We start from the raw sequence: 20516 nt of genomic DNA, 5'->3' as shown, positions 1-20516 counted from the left end.
GAAAATCCCTCAATGGTCCTCAAATTAAAAATAAAAAAAAACCCACATATAGAACTCAATGTACAAATTAATTTGAATGTGGAATTAAAATTTGAAATAAATTCATTTATAGGACTAAAAATATAATTTACCCTTTAACCAATAATAGATCTATTAACTAATAGGGAACACGGACTTAACAACTTTGTCGAAGTTAGGCATCGATCTATTATGTATGAATTTAGATTAATAAAAGAAAACTTCCCAACCAATCTATTAATTAAAACTAAGCTATTAATCTATTAATTAAAACTAAGTTATTATAGTACTCGTGTCCTTAGTTTCGAACATGCAACTAACCAGACTATTACTTTAAAGTTAATATTCGTACTATATATATAAAGCGATTTAATTGAATTTACTGTCCCATGAGTGGCAAAATAAAAATTTTAAATATAGAGGTGGTAAGTAGTACTCTGAAAAAAACTTTTTTTTTCTTCTAGCAATTACAGGACCTCATCCACCAAATGTTTAAAACTGGCCGGAGATTGATTACTTGAACAAAAATTAGAGCTTTTTATGTGGGTTTTTCACTGACAACATATTTATCTTTTGTCTCCCTTCAACCACAAAAATAAACTTTGATTTTATATATTATACTAGCCGTCGTGGTTCGATGTTTCTACGTATATATAGTAAATAATCTGTTGAATTTGAATTTTCAAAAGTTGAAACCCACAGATTTGTAACAGCAGCAGCAATTGAATTCACCTTCAATTTTCTTCATTTCATTTGCTATTGTAGGGAGTGTCCCCTCAGTGGTATCTCTTCAATAACAGACCTACTCAACTATTACAACAAAACTTGGAGTACAAAACTCCTTAAGATTACAGGCCAAGATATACAGAAAATTACAGTACAGAATACGAAAATAACAAAAATCGAAAAGAATGAAAAACCTCTATTTGAAAATGGCTCAGGGTATAAAGCCAGATCCAATCGATTAGGGACGCGGTCACACAAATACCGGACCCGAACACCACAACCACAAATCACGGTTGCACCACCACTTCTTCACCCGAAAGACTACAGATCACGAAGATCTCAGAAACTGACTGGTCAACAGTAACTCACAACACTCTAGTTCACAGAGAACGACTTATCAGAGAAGAGAGAAGATAGAAGAACAGGTTTTCATCCGTACCCGAGAGAGGAGGAGAAGGGTTCCTTTATAAGAGTCCTAAAATCGTCAAGTGGGTAGGCCGTTAGGCGGTTTCCCTAAAGCCATCGGATTAGCTCGGGAAACCGTCGGAAATATGAAGAGGTATGACGGTGAGAAAGCCATGAGAGGAACAGAGAGAGAGAGAGGGGACGCGGCGGATGAGAGAGGGAGTGAAAGAGAGGAATGACCGATTAGGATTTAGAAAGTGAGTTAAGTAGTAGTCAACAATCGGGTCGGGTTCGGGTAGTGGATTGGATCCGGGTGGTGGGCCTCCGTGTGATTTGGGCTGTAAGATATTTTGGCCATAATTTTAACATACCCCACCTTGGACCAAATACCCGATAAGGTAGGTCAGGGGTTTTAGAATCTGGTTTATTTTCATCATCGCCATAAAATACTCCATGGATGTACCTGCAGCTAAAATACTGAAATAAAACAACTAATGTTAGTCAGGATTTAACAGGAGTATTTTTAAACACTTACTAAACTTTTCTAAGGGCAGACACTTAGTGCCCATATCTGCAGGGTTTTCATCAAAGTTGATCTTTTCCAAAGTTATTTCATTCTTTCCCACAATATCACGAATAAAGTGATACCTAACATCTATATGTTTTGTTCTATCATGAAAAACAGGATTTTTACACAATTGAATAGAAGATTGGCTATCAGAAAATATCACAGGTTTTTCTTTTAAGAACCCAATTTCTTTTCAAAGGCTACTAAGCCATAATGCTTCTTTAAATGCTTCAGTAGTGGCAATGTATTCAGCTTCAGTAGTAGATAAAGCAACAATATGTTGAAGCTGGGATTTCCAACTAATACAAGATCCGCAAAAAGTAAACATATAAGAAGTGGTGGATTTACGACTATCTCTATCATTAACATAATTTGAATCTACATATCCAACAAGGTGTGCATGTGCAGTATACTTAGAAAATTTGATACCAATATTTTCAGATCCACGTAAATATCGGAGTAACCATTTCAAGGCTTCCCAATGAGGGGAACCTGGGTTTGACATATATCTACTCAAACAGCTAATAGCATAAGCAACATCAGGTCTAGTGCATACCATTAAGAACATAATTGAACAAATCACATTGGAATAGGGGATTTTACTCATCTTCTGTGTTTCACTTTCAGTTTTGGGGCATTGGTTCTTGCTTAACTGAAAATGGGCGGCTAAAGGAACAGCAGTAGGTTTTGCATTTTCCATGGAAAACTTTTTGAGAACAGTCAAAAGATATGTTTTTTGATTTAAAAGAATTGAAAATGAATTTCTGTTCCTAACAATGCTCATCCCAAGGATTTGTTTTGCATTACCAAGGTCTTTTATTTCAAAAACTTCACATAAATCTTTTTGAAGAGTATGAATGAGTTGTAAACTAGGACTAGCAATCAACATGTCATCCACATATAGAACTAAGAAATAGGAGTATTATCCACATATTTGAAGTAAAGACAATGATCATAGTTACTCCTAATGAAATTTAAAGACAACATGAATTCATCAAATTTTTTGTTCCATTGACGAGGGGATTGTTTCGGTCCATATAAAGATTTTTTCAACAAACATACATAATCAGGTTTAGACGTATCAGAAAAACCAAAGGGTTGAGACATGTAAATCTTTTCATCTAAGCCACCATGTAAGAAGGCAGTTTTGACATCCATTTATTTTAATTCCCAGTTATAGTGTGCAGTAAGAGCAAGTATGATACGAACTGTAGTGTATTTCACAACTGGAGAAAAGATTTCATTATAATCTATGCCTTCTTTTTGTGTGAATCCCTTAGCAACTAGTCTAGCTTTGTACTTTATGGGATTTTCTTGTTTTATCTTGAATAACCATTTACAGTCAACAATAGAAGCATCTTTAGGTTTAGGGACAAGGATCCAAGTTTTGTTATCTTTCAGTGATTTCATTTCTTCTTTCATAGCACTAAGCCATTTTTCTGATTTTAACGCTTCTTCAACACTAGAAGGTTCTCCTAATTCAGTATTAAGACTCGTATGAAAATCTCTAAGTTTTGAGGGTATCCTAGTTTGTCTCCTATCCCTATCTATAGCAAGTTGGTAGTTGTCTAGGGGATTGGTTTCCGGGTTTGTGTTTCCTCAAAATTTTCTGCATTTTGTTCTTCACTATGCCCTAATCCCTCCCCTTCTTGGTTATCCTCGATATCTACTTTATTGAAAGTGGTTTCCTTTTCTATGGGTTGAGTCTTTTCTAAGCATGGCATCTCATTTTCATTAAAAGTAACGTCTCTACTAATTAGGACTTTATAGCCAGGTTGACTCCTAACCCATAATCTATACCCTTTTACCCCTTCAGGATAACCAATAAAAATGCATTTGAGAGATCTAGGTTCAAGTTTATCGACACTTTGATGAACAAAAGCAGAACATCCAAACACACGTAAGCAGGATAGATCAGGCACTTTTCCATTCCACATAAATTTTGGGGTTTTTCCAGATAATGGCACAGAGGGAGACATATTTATTAGATGTGCAGCAGTTAAAACAGCTTCTCCCCAAAACGTTTTAGGCAAACCAGAACTGATCAATAGACATCTCACTTTATCAAGTAATGTTCGATTCATGTGTTCAGCTACTCCATTTTGTTGAGGAGGATAAGGATTAGTCTTATGCCTTCTTATACCAAATTTGTCACACATTTCAGAAAACTGTTGGTTACAAAATTCTAAGCCATTATCAGTTCTAAGGGATTTCAGCTTCTTACTAGTTTGGTTTTCAAGAAAAATTTTCCATTTTTCAAATTTGTCAAAGACTTCTGATTTATGCTTCATTAAGAAAACAAACACTTTACGAGAATAGTTATCAATGATAGACAAGAAATATCTATTACCACCATGAGTAGTCACATTAGAAGGACCCCAAACATCGGCATGAACATAATCTAAAATGCAAGTGGACATAGATGGATTTGGGGAGGGGGATGCAGGAAAATGAACTCTATGATGCTTTCCCATGACACATTCATCACAGAAATCTAATTTGTCATTCTTATCATTCAAAATACCATCTTTCTTTAAGAATTCAAGTCCTTTCATGCTAATGTGCCCAAGTCTTTTATGCCAAAGAGTGGTCTTATTGTTTTCAAAAACAGATGCAGTAGTGTTTTCATAAGTAGCAATGCAAATATAAAGGTTCCGTTTTCGTTCAGCTTTAAAAACAACCAAAGATCTTTTCATAATTTTCATAATCCCTTTTCCCCATCTACCTTCTAGCCCATCTTCCTCTAATGCAACACATGATATTAGGTTATGACTTAAATCAAGTACGTATCTAACATTTTTCAAAATCATTTTATGACCTCCTTCAAAACATAATGAAATATCACCTAGACCCTTAATATCACATTTTTTCTCATTTGCCATGGACACAAAACCAATATGCTCATACTTCAAGTTAGAAAAAATGTCTTTGAAAGGACTCATATAAAATGTGCAGCCAGAGTCAATTAGCCATTCATGCATGTCAAAAGGATTCACAGAATTAGCTTCGTACACAACAAAGACTTCACCATTTGATTCAATAGACACATTGTTAACAATTTCTTTCTCATCATAGCTTTTATCTCTATGTTCTCGTCTAGGTTTTCTACAGTCCTTTATGTAGTGACCTTTTATCCCACAATTGTAACAGCGTCTATCTTTTATTTTATCATTTCTAAAGTTGTTTTCTCTAGTCCTGGATTTGCTTCTACTGTTTTTGTTTCGGCTTCTGCTTCTACTGTTATATCTAGAGTTAAAATTCCTAGTCTTCATTCTACCCCTAACAAGGTTGACTTCATGTTGGTTCTGACTAGGTTTATTGGTTTTAATATCTAATTCTTTACTCTTCAGGCCATTAACAACAGTTTCTATATTAACACTATCCCTACCGTATTTAATGGCAGCCTTTACATTAGAATAAGATTCAGGAATGGCATTCAAAAGTACAATTGGAGAATATTCATCAATATTTTTATCTCCTGTAAGTTTAATATCCTGGATCAGTTTAGTAAAATCATCAAGGTTCTCATCAATATTTTTTGACAAACCGAGTTTATATCTAAAAAACTTTTCTAATAAAAACAACTTATTTGGCAAAGAAGTTTCAGTGTAAATTTCCTCTAGTTTATACCACAAAGCCTTTGAAGATTCTTGTTTACCAACTTTTCTCAAAACAGTGTTAGATAGGTTTAAAATGATAGAGGAGTAAGCAAATTCATCATTTTCTTGTTTCTTTTCTTCCGAAATAGTTTCAACATAATTGTCATCAATGGCTTTGAAAACCTTTTGTTGAATGAGAACACCTTTCATTTTTTGTTGCCAAATAGCAAAATTACTTTTACCATCGAAAGGTTGAAGGCTGTAACCGGCCATTAAAAAATAAAATTTAAGGGGATAGTACGGTTTTTATAAAACAGGTGACAAGTTTCAGAAACACAGGTTTTAAAAAAAAAACTTGGTGTTTAAAGTTGCAAAAAATAGGGTAATTATAAAAAACAGTCAACACGTCAATGTACCAAGAGAACTATATTCCAACAGACAAGCACTAAGAACAGATACACGTAGATAGCAGGGGATTGTAGAAGTAACACGGAAATTACAGATGATAATGCAGATAGCAGAGTATAGCAGAAAATCACAAGAGATATAGTCGATATAGTCGATTTGCAGAAATAACAAGAAAACACAAACAGGTATAGCCAATAACAGAACTACAAAGAGAACACAAATATACTCGATAACAGAAACAAGAAATCACAAAATATAACAGTTGTAGCCGAGACCGGGGCTTACCAGCCTAAGTCCCGCCTAGATACCCGACGACCTCACGGGTCCGGCCAAGGGGGATATTAGAGGGTTTACCACGGCAAACAGAAATAACAGGGGTACGGGGATATAACAGAAATATTCAACAGAAAGGAAAGATAAAGCGATAAAGGAAAAGGAGGGGTTTATCAGAGATTACCGCCACCAGGATCAGCACGAATCAGAACGCAAGCTCTGATACCACTGTAGGGAGTGTCCCCTCAGTGGTATCTCTTCAATAACAGACCTACTCAACTATTACAACAAAACTTGGAGTACAAAACTCCTTAAGATTACAGGCCAAGATATACAGAAAATTACAGTACAGAATACGAAAATAACAAAAACCGAAAAGAATGAAAAACCTCTGTTTGAAAATGGCTTAGGGTATAAAGCCAGATCCAATCGATTAGGGACGCGGTCACACAAATACCGGACCCGAACACCACAACCACAAATCACGGTTACACCACCACTTCTTCACCCGACAGACCACAGATCACGAAGATCTCATAAACTGACCGGTCAACAGTAACTCACAACACTCTAGTTCACAGAGAACGACTTATCAGAGAAGAGAGAAGATAGAAGAACAGGTTTTCATCCGTACCCGAGAGAGGAGGAGAAGGGTTCCTTTATAAGAGTCCTAAAACCGTCAAGTGGTTAGGCCGTTAGGCGGTTTCCCTAAAGCCATCGGATTAGCTCGGGAAACCGTCGGAAATATGAAGAGGTATGGCAGTGAGAAAACCATGAGAGGAACAGAGAGAGAGAGAGGGGACGCGGCGAATGAGAGAGGGAGTGAAAGAGAGGAATGACCGATTAGGGTTTAGAAAGTGAGTTAAGTAGTAGTCAACAACCAGGTCGGGTTCGGGTAGTGGATTGGATCCGGGTGGTAGGCCTCCGGGTGATTTGGGCTGTAAGATATTTGGGCCATAATTTTAACAGCTATTGAATGTGCTTGATTGAGGATAAAAAAAAACAGCAAAACCCATTTTGCTGCTTGAAAAAGAAATTGAATTGCTGCTTTCAATTTGCAATTTAATATGAGATGAAACAACAATTTTGTTCAAAATCAGATTTCGGTTTTTGGATGGGAATTCATGGCCATCAATTTGTCTTCATTGTCGTGTTTAATTGCTGATTTTTGGAAGCTTATATAAAGGCTTGCATTCTTTCATTTGAGAATATATACAACATTCTCACTTCTCCCTAAACACTCTCGATTGCCCTTTTCACTTGGCATTCATATTGTTTTTAAATTTTGGTATTTGAGTCTCTTGTTTCGACAAGCTTCTGAGTGTTGTTCGAGGTTTTCTTCGGTATAGTGCTAAAACTGAAAGAACTGTAGCCGTCTTATCCTGGGAGAAATTACGTTGAACTCGGTGCACTACTGATACGGGGCGTATATTTTCTTCAAGGCAAGCAGTAATTCTGCGTTTCGGTTAAAAATTAACGACTTCAAATTGGACTGAGAATTGTTACGATACAATTCTCGTTGTAAGTTTTCGATTTAAATTTCTTGTCGTAAATAGCATTTCTAATTGCTTTATATTACTTGTTCCAACGTGGCTTTATTTGCTTTTGATTTCTTAAATCCGATTGTAATATTTCAAAACGTCGTTTCGATTGCTTGAAACCAATTATTTTTCCAACAATCTTGACGAAAATATACAGTTTTGAAAAAAAACGGATTTTGTCGTTGGAACTGTTTTGGAAAACGCTATTTTCAAACTCTTTATTTGAAACGTTACTTTAGTTTCCTAAAATACTAAAGATGGCCGAGCCGATTTCTATTGCAATTCCAATCACACAAAAGGTCGACTTGACCGGTTTACCGGACAAGTTTTTGGGCCAATTTTTTAAACGCTGGCAACAGCGAATGAAAATTTGGTTGACGATGAAAGGACTTTTGTCAGTGATTCAGGTGATCAGACCTAAACCTACTGATACCGATCCCAAAACTGCTGAGATAGCGCAGTGGACAGAAAGGGATCAGGCAGAGGAGCGATTTTGTCAGCCTTGTCAAATACGCTCTTCGATGTCTATTGTTCCGATTCTTACACTGCTAAGTCTCTATGGGATGAGTTGAACCGGAAATATAATACTGAAGAGCAAGGGCTCGAAAAGTATTCTGTTTCTAAGTTCATGAGGTATCAAATGGTTGAGGACCGGTCTGTAGCTGAACAGACTCATGAGATTATCAATCTTGAGCATGCTCTAACTGATGCTGAGATGAAGCTTCCTGAGAAGTTTCTGGTCATGTCCATAGTGGACAAATTTCCCAAATCTTGGGAAAATTTTGGCATGACACTCAAGCATCAGAAAGGGAGATTGTCTCTGGATGATCTTATAATTGCTATCAGCATTGAGGAAGAACATATAAATCAAACGCACAAGATGCCTGTTGAACATCAACCAAGGGCCAATCTTATAGTGGGCAAACAGAAAGTGAATAAGATCAACTCGAATTCGAAACCATCAATAAGAGCAAGGCCTCCAAAAATAAGAAACCAAAAGCAAACAAACCATGCTGGAACTGTGGGCAGGTTGGACACTGGGCCAAGCTTTGTCCTAATAAAAAGGCCAAGACTGGGCAGGCAGTTGTCAACATGGTTGTGGGAGGTTCTAGTAGTGCTAGCACCTCAGGAGCAACTGATGGGTATGTATTTGTACAACCCGAACTCTTGACTATTTACGAACCGTATGATTGGTTGATTGACACTGGAGCGAATGTGCATATTTGTGCTGATAAATCTCTCTTTGTGTCTTATCAGGCCATCAGTGGAAGGACAGTAAGTATGGGGAACTCCAGCACAGCTGATGTACTTGGGATAGGAAGCGTGGACTTGAAGTTTCCTTCAGGGCGCATTCTGTCCTTAAAAGAGTTCATCATGTACCCACTGTCAGAAGAAACATCATTAGTGGTTTTGTAATAGTTAGGGAAGGATATGAATTGATTTTCAAATTTAATAAAGTTTTAATTCAACAATTTGGTATTTTTGTTGGTAAAGGCTACTTAGACGATGGTTTGTTCAAAGTTCGAGTTGATAATAATAAAATTGATGTTTCTGATTCTATTATATTGAATGTTGAATCTTCTACTTTGTGGCATAGTAGGTTAGGTCATTTAAATTTCAATTCGATCAAACGAATGATGAATTTGAATTTAATTCCTAGTCAAAATATTGAACGAAATCACAAATGCCAAGTTTGTATAGAAGCGAAACAAGTTAGGAAACCCTATCAGTCAATTGAAAGGGATTCGGAAATACTTGATTTAGTTCACACTGATATTTGTGAGTTCAATGGATTTTTTACCAGGGACCACAAACGATATTTTATAACCTTTATAGATGATTGCAGTAGATACTGTTATGTGTTTCTCATGAAAAATAAGGATGAAGCCTTAGATAAATTTATTTTGTTTAAAAATGAAGCAGAAACCCAAACTGGTAAGAAACTTAAAAGACTAAGGTCCGATAGAGGAGGAGAGTATGAGTCGAGTAAGTTCAATGAATATTGTCAGACTTTTGGCATTATTCATGAAGAGACTCCCCCGTATTCCCCTTCGTCTAATGGAATGGCTGAATAGAACATTCAAAGATATGTTAACAGTCTCCTACTAACCTCCGGGTTACCAAAGTATTTGCGGGGAGAAGCTTTGAATACGGCTTGCCATATTCTGAATAGAGTCCCTCTGAAACACAATACGAGTACTCCTTTCGAGTTGTGGAAAGGTAGGAAACCAAGCCTGAAATACTTTCGAGTGTGGGGGTGCCTAGCAAAAGTGCTAGTCCCAGACCACAAACGAAAGAAATTGGGTCCTAAGACTGTCAATGTTGTGTTCTTGGGCTATGTGGAGACAAGTTTTGCCTTAAGATTTCTGGTTATTAAATCAAAAATTCCAGGCATTGAGGTCAACACAATAGTCGAATTTCGTGATGCTGTATTCCTAGAAGCTGTATTTCCTTTAAAAACAGGAATACCTTCTAATTTTTCGCTTGATGATTCACTTGCCTCCACATCTATTCCTGAACATGTGGAAAAGATGTCAAATGTGGGGGTTGGTCCTAGTAGTTCTAATCAGACTTATGAGGAGTCAGATGAGCCTAGACAGAGTAAGAGAGCTAGGATCGTCCAGGATTTTGGAAGTGACTTTGTCACTTACAACATCGAGGATGATCCGATAACTTTCAAAGATGCTATGGCTTCTTCAGAAGCCAAGCAGTGGAAAGAAGCTGTCAAAAGTGAGATGGACTCCATTGTTTCCAATGGAACATGGGTGCTAGTCGATCTCCCTCCGAGGTGTACTACTATTGGATGTAAGTGGATTTTTAAAAGGAACTGAAACCTGATGGGACCATAGATAAGTTTAAAGTCAGATTGGTGGCTAAAGGGTTTAAACAAAAGGAGTGAATAAACTATTTCAATACCTATTCTCCGGTAGCTCGATTGATTACAATCCAGGTGCTTATAGCACTTACTTTGGTGTATAATCTCCCGATTCATCAGATGGATGTGAAAACAGTCTTCTTATATGGTGAACTCGAAGAAGAGATTTACATGGATCAACCTGAGGGGTTTGTAGCTCATGGTAACGAGCATAAAGTTTGTAAACTTGTTAAGTCTCTATATGGACTTAAACAAGCACCCAAACAGTGGCATGAAAAGTTTGATAAAACTATTCTTGCATTTGGCTTCACTGTAAATGAGAATGATAAGTGTATATACTGCAAGGTTAAAGGAGATAAAATGATAATTCTATGCCTGTATGTGGATGATATTCTGTTAATAGGATCATGTCTAGATATTATTACCGAAACCAAGTTATTTTTGAAAAATAAGTTTGAAATGAAGGATATGGGTGAGGCTAATGTGATTCTTGGTATCAAGTTGACTCGGTCAACTGATAGAATAGCCATTTCTCAGTCTCATTATGTTGAGAAGATAATTGAGAAATTTGGTTATCAAAACAGTAGAATTGCTAAAACACCATATGATCCTTCTGTAGCTTTATTCAAAAATGAAAGTGGTGTTTCGGTTGCACAGCTAAGGTATTCCCAAATTATTGGGAGCTTACAGTATCTGGCAAAAGGCACGAGACCAAATATATCCTTTTCTGTCTCTAAGCTGGCTAGATACACTAGTTGTCCTGACAAAACCCATTGGGGTGCTTTGGATAGAGTACTAAGGTACTTAAAGGGCTCGGTGTCACTAGCCATATATTATGGCATATTCCCTGTTGTTCTTGAGGGATATAGTGATGCTAGCTGGATAGCCAAAAACTCCGGGAGTAATGGGTGCTCAGGATATGTTTTTACCTTAGGTGAGGGTGCAGTCTCCTGGAAGTCTGCAAAACAGACTTTGATAACCCGGTCAATGTTTGAAGCCGAGTTATGTGCGTTAAATACGACTGGTACCGAGGCAGAATGGCTATTTGGGTTGTTATCACAACTTCCCGTTGTAAGTCAGCCTCTTTCACCAATTGCTGTACATTGTGATAGCCAAACCACAATAGCAAAGGTGAGGAGTCGTAAATACAATCAAAAGACTAAACGACACATCCAAGTTAGACTGAAGTCTATAAGGGCATTAGTGTCAGACAGATTAATGGGCATTGACTTTGTGGGAACAAAGGACAATGTGACTGATCCTTGACGAAAGGATTGAATCTGTCGCAAGTTCATAAGTCCAGATTGGGGATGGGACTGAAAACCCATGAGTGATATATCTACGACGGCAACCCAACCTTTGAGTGAAGATCCCACAAAGAAGGTTCAATGTGGTATCAACAAGTCGTAAGGGTATGTCGGAGCACCAAATAGACTGATACTTTGTATCTAGAGTCTATCCCCTGAAACTCTGGAAGGTGCTGCTACTGCAAGTATAGTAAGAGTTTATCTCTGAATGGGGTCAAGTCTTATAAGACGAGATGCTAGGAGTGGATCCCTAGAGACGCCCAACTAAGTGAATGTAGTTGTTTGGCCGCAACTAAGGAATTGGGATATTCCTGAAAGCATTCATGAACAGGATCAGGACACATGGCCTAAGTGTCAACCCTAAAGATCAACACAAAGTTGGTGGCTTGTTGTTACTGACAGACGTTGTCACACTCACAGGCTTAAATTCAAGGCTTAGTTCTATTTAACCTGGTGACAACTGACGTTAGATCACTTAGATAGTGGTTCAAACCGGAAGGTACCATTGTTGAAAGCAAGTTATGGAAACTTGAGTTCAAATCTATGAGTTTGTGGGGGATTGTTGAATTTGAATTTTCAAAAGCTAAAACCCACAGTTTTGTAACAGCAGCAGCAATTGAATTCACCTTCAATTTTCTTCATTTCATTTGCTATTGAATGTGCTTGATTGAGGATAAAAAAAAAACAGCAAAACCCATTTTGCTGCTTGAAAAAGAAATTGAATTGCTGCTTTCAATTTGCAATTCAATATGAGATGAAACAACAATTTTGTTCAAAATCAGATTTCGGTTTTTGGATGGAAATTCATGGCCATCAATTTGTCTTCATTGTCGTGTTTAATTGCTGATTTTTGGAAGCCTATATAAAGGCTTGCATTCTTTCATTTGAGAATATATACAACATTCTCACTTCTCCCTAAACACTCTCGATTGCCCTTTTCACTTGGCATTCGTATTTCTTTCAAATTTTGGTATTTGAGTCTCTTGTTTCGACAAGCTTCTGAGTGTTGTTCGAGGTTTTCTTCGGTATAGTGTTAAAATCGAAAGAACTGTAACCGTCTTATCCTGGGAGAAATTACGTTGAACCCGGTGCACTATTGATACGGGGCGTATATTTTCTTCAAGGCAAGCAGTAATTCTGCGATTCGGTTAAAAATTAACGACTTCAAATTGGACTGAGAATTGTTACGATACAATTCTCGTTGTAAGTTTTCGATTTAAATTTCTTGTCGTAAATAGCGTTTCTAATTGCTTTATATTACTTGTTCCAACGTGGCTTTATTTGCTTTTGATTTCTTAAATCCGATTGTAATATTTCAAAACGTCATTTCGATTGCTTGAAACCAATTATTTTTTCAACATAATCTTATACACTTTAAAATATATTATAAATTAATATAACATATATAACCCAATATTAGTTTCATAAACAGAAAGAAAGAGTACTGAAACGAAAATCAATTTAAATGTATTATCACCGCAAGAAAAAGTACATAAAATTATAAAAAATAGAATTAGTATTTTATAGATAATATTAAATTATAAAGAAGTAAAATTATTATTTTACATAATATAAAGTCAAAATTTTATCATACAATTTTTTTCCATGTTATGCTTATGTGGCAGGTTTAAAACATGCCTAGTTAGTTTTTTTTAAAAAAAAAATTAAAAATTTCTAGATTATAAGCAAATTTTGATCACTTTTAAAACGTTTGATGGTTCGGGTTACGATTTGCCATCCCTATCTTTATGGTCTTTATTTTATCGCTCTTTTTATATATATATATGACAGCAAATACAATTAAGTTTGTATAAAAGTATAGCTCGTGTGAGTAAAAAAAAAAAAAAAGAAAGAAAGAAAAAGAAGAAAACACTTAGGTGCTAACTACAACTATCATTATTAGCAAAATTCTATAGCAAATAGTGACAACCCTATGTTCACTATTTATAAAGTTGCAAAAGAAGATTCATCAAGTTCATGTATACAGAAAAGCATGTAATTAGTTGTTTAACCATATAAAAAAAAAAAAAAAAAAAAAAAAAGCAACGGTAGTATTTATCACAATCACTTAATTATATATACTAGCCACCTCATGATTGATTTTCTGGTAATAATCAAAATCGCGATGGTGAAATTTCAGTTGCTTCAACCAAGAGTCAGCTGCACAATAAAGATTGATGAGCTTTTCATAATCACCTGCAACGTGATTGATCCAAATATCTCCTTGCATCCTCAAAGTAGATAGTCCAAAAGGAGGGAGTGAAATTTTATTTTCAGATTTGGCATGTACTGCTTCTTCCACCACAAATGGAAAAGAAACATGATTGTAATTTCCTTGAGTATAATCTACATAATTAGATAAGAACAATAAAATTAATCATATATGCTTGGCACATTTTTATATGTGTGCATAATTTTTTAATATTATTTAAAAATATAATATTTATAATTTCTTTTATTATTTAATAAAGTATAGATAATAATAAGTTCATATTAGATTTATAAAAAAATGACTATAAAAATAATGATATAATATAGAGGGAAAAAAGTGAAAAAACACTTGCATGACATGACGGGAAAAGTATTATTTTAGTCCGTTAAGTACGCTTAATTTTAATTTTTAGTCCGATAACTATGTCTATTTTTGTTTAGGTCCAGTAACTTACGAAATTGCTTACTTTTAGTCCTCTAACAGATTTTCGAACAATTTTACCCCTATGAGTGCATATGGACTAAAACTGCCTTTCAAAGTTGCATAGGCGTAAACTTATCCGAAAATCTCTCAGAGGACTAAAAGTAAGCAATTTCGTAAGTTACTGGACCTAAACAAAAATGGACATAGTTATCGGACTAAAATTAAAATTAGGCATACTTAGCTAGACTAAAATAATACTTTTCCCAAACATGACATCGTGACTAAAATTGTTGATGAAAAGAATTTGGTTTCATATTTATTTGATATTTTGACTTGAAAGGGGAAACATGATATACATATTATAAGAAGGGTAATTAAAATACATTTACTTTTTTTTTTTTTTATATATGTTTGAAGATTTTAATAATGGAAAAGGTGTTTGTAATACTACCTCCATAGTTAAGGGTGAATTCATTTCATTCAAAAGAAGGAGAACAAAACCATATATATTATGTGGAAACAATCCAATAATTAGAATAAAGGGAAAAATCATGAAATGGATACGTACCGTGAAAACTGGAGGATAATGTGTGAAATGTAAGGAAATATGTTGACAAGTCTTCCACCTTCCCTTTAAAAGGAATGTGATATATAGGACACCTACCAATTAATTAATTAAATTCCCGAAATTAGTAGTAAACTACACATTATTATTTAATAATTAAAACCAACACCATTAATGATTCCAAATAACATTTATAAATATTCGATACAAAAATAAATAACTAATTAATTCTTAATTACCATGCAACAGACATCCAACTTGCTGGAGATAAATCAATGCTTTTCAGTGAAATAAGTCCCGGAAAGCCGTCAGCAGCCAATTCAGCAATCTATTATAAGTTATATAATAATATAATATTAATTACAAAGTAAATATATATATATATATATAGACATTGATCCGTAGAGTTGATGAGAATGTTACTTAACTGATGATGATGTATATAGATATAGATATATATACCTTATCCACCAGAGGAAGTCTCCAGTAAGGAGAAATAGTCTCGCAGTACTGGAAGTAAGGGTAGGCGACAGGATTCCGTTCCCTTGCCGCTGCAGCTGGTTCGTGGAGGTGGACGTCAACGTCATCCATATTATTACTTGAAGAATCTATTGGTGTGGTCTCATGACAGCTGACGTTCGTGTAGAGCTGGATAGCAGATAGAAATGGAGCGTAGTATTGGACAACCCGGGTAGTACTCTTACCTCCATCACTACTAGTAGTACTCCTGTTATTGTTAAGTAGCACAGGAGTTCCTGCACCATATGCGCTCCACTCATCGTAACATCGCCAAACATCTTCAAGAACAAAGTATTCCACACTACTCTCATCATTCCCACTTGCTTCCTCTGATGATTTCTGACGACGTCGCATTTCAAACAAATAAATTGATTAGTTTCTGTTGTACTTCTTGGGTTCACTTTTTTGTTTTTGTAACTTGAGATTATACTAATTTATATTTTTATATATCCGACTTATAATTTCCTAATACATTAATTAATGCATAAGCTACCAATTAAATCCTAATTAGATATATTAATTAATATGTAGGATGCATACTGGATTAATTAATTAATTTGTTGATAGATAAATAAAAAATAAAAGTTGAAACGGGGATTTTCATCAGTTTTATCAAATTATATAATTAAGAGAATGGTGTAGGCGCTCGTGCATAAAACAAAAGCATATATATATGTTTCATAAAACAGAAAAGCTACTCTACAATTGCTAGATGATGCAGAAGATACACCTCAGGGTCATATACCGAGTCCGGAGACTGGAATACAGACATTACATCATGTGTTAACCTCATTTGGAAGAAGAGCAATCTCAGATGATTAAACACACGGAACGAACACCCACCACCATGGCGTTAGTAATAATCAAGGATATTAGAAAGCGAATTCATAGCATCACCTTGTCTAGATCGATCGGTACACGAGCTTTATTTAGACTGTGACGTATCCCTTGGCCTGTCAAGGGAGACACCGCCGGAAGATCGAATTATTATAATTTTCTTTCTTTCTTTTTACTTAATGCAACTTACCTTTCCCGGAAAACAGAAAAGCCTACATGATACATATTAATTGAGATATGTGTGTGGATTAATGTTAATTTATCACGTATAGACATCATCATGATCATGATGAGAGCGCACAGAAATTAAAAGATTGTGATTATTAATTATTTCTTATATATATATATATATGAAGTTAAGTGTTGTACATACCAGCGAAAGTGGTTTGGTAGGGACAAGGGGAGTCACAGAATGAAGAAAACTTTCGAGATTTGACTGAACCGGCGCTGGAGAAGAGGAAGCTGATGACGACCACGACCCCCACCCCGACCACGATGGCATTCTAATGAAATGCAATTAAGATTAATGATCAATGATTCTTCCAAACCCAACACTACCCTCTTCCTCCTCCTCCTTCTTCTTCTTATGATTCTTACAAACCCAACACTACCCTCCTTCTTTTATGTAACGTACACACACCCATGCCAATAATAATTATCACTATCTCAAATTCTCAAAATCTGACCTACCTACCAAACTAATATTATTACTATAATCCTTTTTATTGAACAGGAATATATAGTTAATAAGATTGTTCAAAATTCAAAAGTCAAATTTGATATAATATATTGCACTAACAACATTTTAGATTTCCTCATATAATAGTAATCCTAGTACCTACTATATCCTTACGTTAAAGGAATCAGATTTAATACTTTTTATCCCAATGAGCAAGAAGGAAACTGAAAACTATATGACTACTTAGTGAATAAAGAAAAGAAAAAGAAAAAGAAAAAAAAGAAAACAGGAACAAAGATAAATAAAGAGATATAGGGGAGAAATAGGGAAAAGTATTATTTTCGTCCGCTAAGTATGCCTAATTTTAATTTTAGTCCAATAACTATGTTCATTTTTGTTTAGATTCAGTAACTTACGAAATTACTTACTTTTAGTCCTCTGGCAGCTTTTTGAACAATTTTATCCCTATGCAACTTTTGAAAGGCAGACAGTTTTAGTCCATATGCACTCATAGGGGTAAAATTGTCCGAAAATCTGAGAAAGGACTAAAAATAAGAAATTTCGTAAATTATTAGATTTAAAACAAAATGGACATAGTTATCGGACTAAAATTAAAATTAGACATGCTTAGCGGACTAAAATAATACTTTTCCGGGATAAATAAGTCATTTCTCTCGATTAACTTTCATCGTTCAATAGTTCATGTCCTTAATATGAGAGTTTTATTATTTACTGCAGTTATATTAATGTTGGCAGTGGCACCTTCAAAATCACCAATTAATGGTTTCAGTATTTTTAATTTTAGGAATTAGAAACTCAAATGGTTGGTGCGTAGAGAAGAGAATTGAAACGGCAAAAGTAGGAACACTGTGGAATAGAATTCTGAAAACTGACCAAACAAAAAGTAAATGAAAAGGGGTAATTTTGCTAACAGCTTTTGAGCCGCGAAAAAAAACATATGTATTTATTGAAAATGGGTGTTTGGATGAGCTAATATATACTTATAAAACTTGTTATAATGTTAGAAATTGTTTGATAGAAATGGGCTTATATGCTTTAAAAAAAAGATAATATGAGTTGATAAGTTCCTTTAAAAAGAAGGAACTCTTAACTTTTTTTAATTTTTTTTTAAAAAAAATGTTCAATTTTAATTATACTAGTTACAAAATTGTTATTAATAATATTTTATAAACTCTATAATTTTATTTTATCAAAATATTTTGGAAAAATTGCATATCACTCCCTGTGTTTTAGAAAAATTGCTAAGTATTTATATGTATTAATAGAATAACCAAAAAACCCTATTCGTCAGAAAAAATGGAGAGTGCTCTATACGCGTTGAACATTCACATAGGATAATTTTTTTTATGCATTTTTAGCGATTATCCTCTTTGAATAGACAAAAGTCCCTATCAACATTGTTTTTAATTAATTCTTTATATTTTTTATATTTTATTGAGAAAAAGTATGATAAATACTTTAAAATATTATTCATCAGTATTCATGTATAAAAAAAATTAGTTCATCAAATTGAATTACTATACAAAATTTAATATGAAAATATCAAATTTTTAAGATTATTAAATATATTACAAGTTTTTAAAATTAAAATACCTAATTTTATTTTAAAAATGTTATTACTTAATCGGAAAAAATATCCTTTTGGTCCATTAAGTTTGTCCACATTTAATTTTAGTCAATAAAGATGGTGCATTTTCAAATTTAGTCCAATAACTTCCAAAACGCTCAAATTTGGTCCACGAAATGGAATATTGAACAATTTTACCCTTTTCAAACTTTAAAATGAGCAGTTTAGTCTATTTTCAATTATTTTGCATCCTAATGCATAATCTTGCACATGCTCGCCTAAAATGGTATCAGAGCCAAGGTTTATTGAAGAAATATTTGTTTATATTATATTTAGATACTATTTATCCACTAATGGAAGAGACTTTTTGAGAGAAAATGGAACCGAATGAAAGTTCGAGTTACGATGAAAACAAAGAATATTTTCAAATTTTGAAAATACAAAGAAGGGAATTTCTTATGAAATTTCTTGAAATATGTTACAGAAGTTCCAAGAGGATTGACACAAAACTTCTCAAGGTAGAAGAAGAACAAGAATAACTGAGGAGTTTTCAAGTTCAACAGATACTACTAGGAAACACGATGAGACGTTTACACTCCATTGAAGTCCATGGTAAAATCCCAATCAAGAGGAGCATAACGGGTAAATTTCTACGTAGTTACAGTTCTAAAAGTTATGATTAAAGAAACTGATTGAAAAGAACTCGAGCCAAATACCTCGAAGATCTCCCAAAATCTGAGAGAAATACAAACGACAATTCAAGATTATAGACAGATGTTAATTCATATACCTATGAAAATAGAAACCTTAAGTAAAGTAGATGATATCCTTAAAATCCTTCTCGATCTACACAAGGACCTTATAGATATGAAGTCAACAACTGGAGATCTAAAGAAATCAAAGGGAGAGCTCTGAGACATCAAAATCCAGACAGGAGTGAATTTGGGATGCTCTTGGAACAATACCTCTTCTACATCAGAAGGGGAAGGCCACGGAGATTCCAAAGTCGAAGACCAGAGACGACTTGATCATCACATCCATTAGATCTACAAAGTAATTGAGATAATGAGAGTAGATCTTTTAGATTTACCAAGAATTGACATAATCCTTTTCCCAACTCGGGATTGTGGATTTAGTCAACATCCAAACTAATGAAATCACTCCAGCACTACCACCGTCGGAGGAAAGTACATGTTCCAATGATCCTTCACAAGATCATCCAATGAGAGACAATACAGATTTGAGCACCAACGCCCACCCAACGTTCGTGGGAACCAGACTAAAAGAAAATTCAGGAAGAAATTAAGAAGAGTGCTTGAAAATACACCTTAGGCGAGAACCATGCTCCAACCCTTGCATCCATACGGCGCTATACTTAACCTGGATGTTATCGATTTTCAAAATACCGAGAATGAAATCTAGGATCAACTGAAGATCATCTGGTCATGATGCATATTGTGATGCACATATATGAGACGATGTATGCTTTAGGCGCCAAATATTGTTGGAGGACCTAGTATAGAAATACCAAATATTTTTTATGAGACATGCGCACAATTAAGTTGTTCTCCAACATGTTCTAGAAGAGTTATGATCGCTTATTCCTTACACTTAGCCTTGTTATGTGTGAAGGGATGTTAGTAGTAAAGGATCATGTAGAACTTGATTCTTGTGGCTTGTGAGAATATGTGAGTGGTACTGAATCATGAAATATCACTAGGCCCTGATTGGCCTCTGATACGGGCAATGGCCCTGGAGTTGTGATAGTTAGTGGGATGAGACTTAAAAGATTTTCGTATAAATGAGTCATGCAATTGATCACCTTCGCACCTGAGAAGTGGGGAAGGATTAGATGATGAATAGTCGGCTTAGCTAGAGGAGCTAAGATGAGATCATATATTTGAGGAATTATGAAGCATGCCTTCACTTCATAAAAGGCCTAATATTGAGCTGAACATGCAAACTACTAGAAG

The 20516-nt window shown here is 34.9% G+C and overlaps 1 protein-coding gene across 1 annotated transcript; it reads right to left on the bottom strand.

Moving 5' to 3' along the window:
* Positions 1 to 13716: 13716 nt before the first annotated feature.
* LOC105157500 (uncharacterized) lies at positions 13717 to 16900 on the bottom strand. Its single transcript, XM_011073905.2, has 5 exons — positions 16650 to 16900; positions 15383 to 15778; positions 15160 to 15248; positions 14924 to 15015; positions 13717 to 14066 (listed from the first exon to the last, which is right to left on the bottom strand). Exons 1-5 carry the CDS (start codon positions 16776 to 16778, stop codon positions 13789 to 13791), a joined length of 984 nt encoding a protein of 327 aa, XP_011072207.1. The 5' UTR covers positions 16779 to 16900; the 3' UTR covers positions 13717 to 13788.
* Between the last annotated feature and the right edge of the window lie 3616 nt (positions 16901 to 20516).

The sequence above is a fragment of the Sesamum indicum genome, linkage group LG3 (genome assembly GCF_026168435.1).
Source record: "Sesamum indicum cultivar Baizhima isolate 11 linkage group LG3, ASM2616843v1, whole genome shotgun sequence".
Taxonomy (NCBI): domain Eukaryota; kingdom Viridiplantae; phylum Streptophyta; class Magnoliopsida; order Lamiales; family Pedaliaceae; genus Sesamum; species Sesamum indicum.
The sequence above is the reverse complement of the archived record's forward strand: the minus strand, read 5'-3'. Positions and strand labels throughout refer to the sequence as shown.

What these genes read in the sequence shown, in the direction of transcription:
- LOC105157500 (XM_011073905.2), bottom strand. Translation starts at nt 16,778, where the DNA reads ATGCCATCGTGGTCGGGGTGGGGGTCGTGGTCGTCATCAGCTTCCTCT. An exon ending in CTACCAAACCACTTTCGCTG is followed by an intron (nt 15,779 to 16,649) that starts GTATGTACAACA and finishes CGACGTCGTCAG; the next exon opens with AAATCATCAGAGGAAGCAAG. An exon ending in AGTTGGATGTCTGTTGCATG is followed by an intron (nt 15,016 to 15,159) that starts GTAATTAAGAAT and finishes ATTAATTGGTAG; the next exon opens with GTGTCCTATATATCACATTC.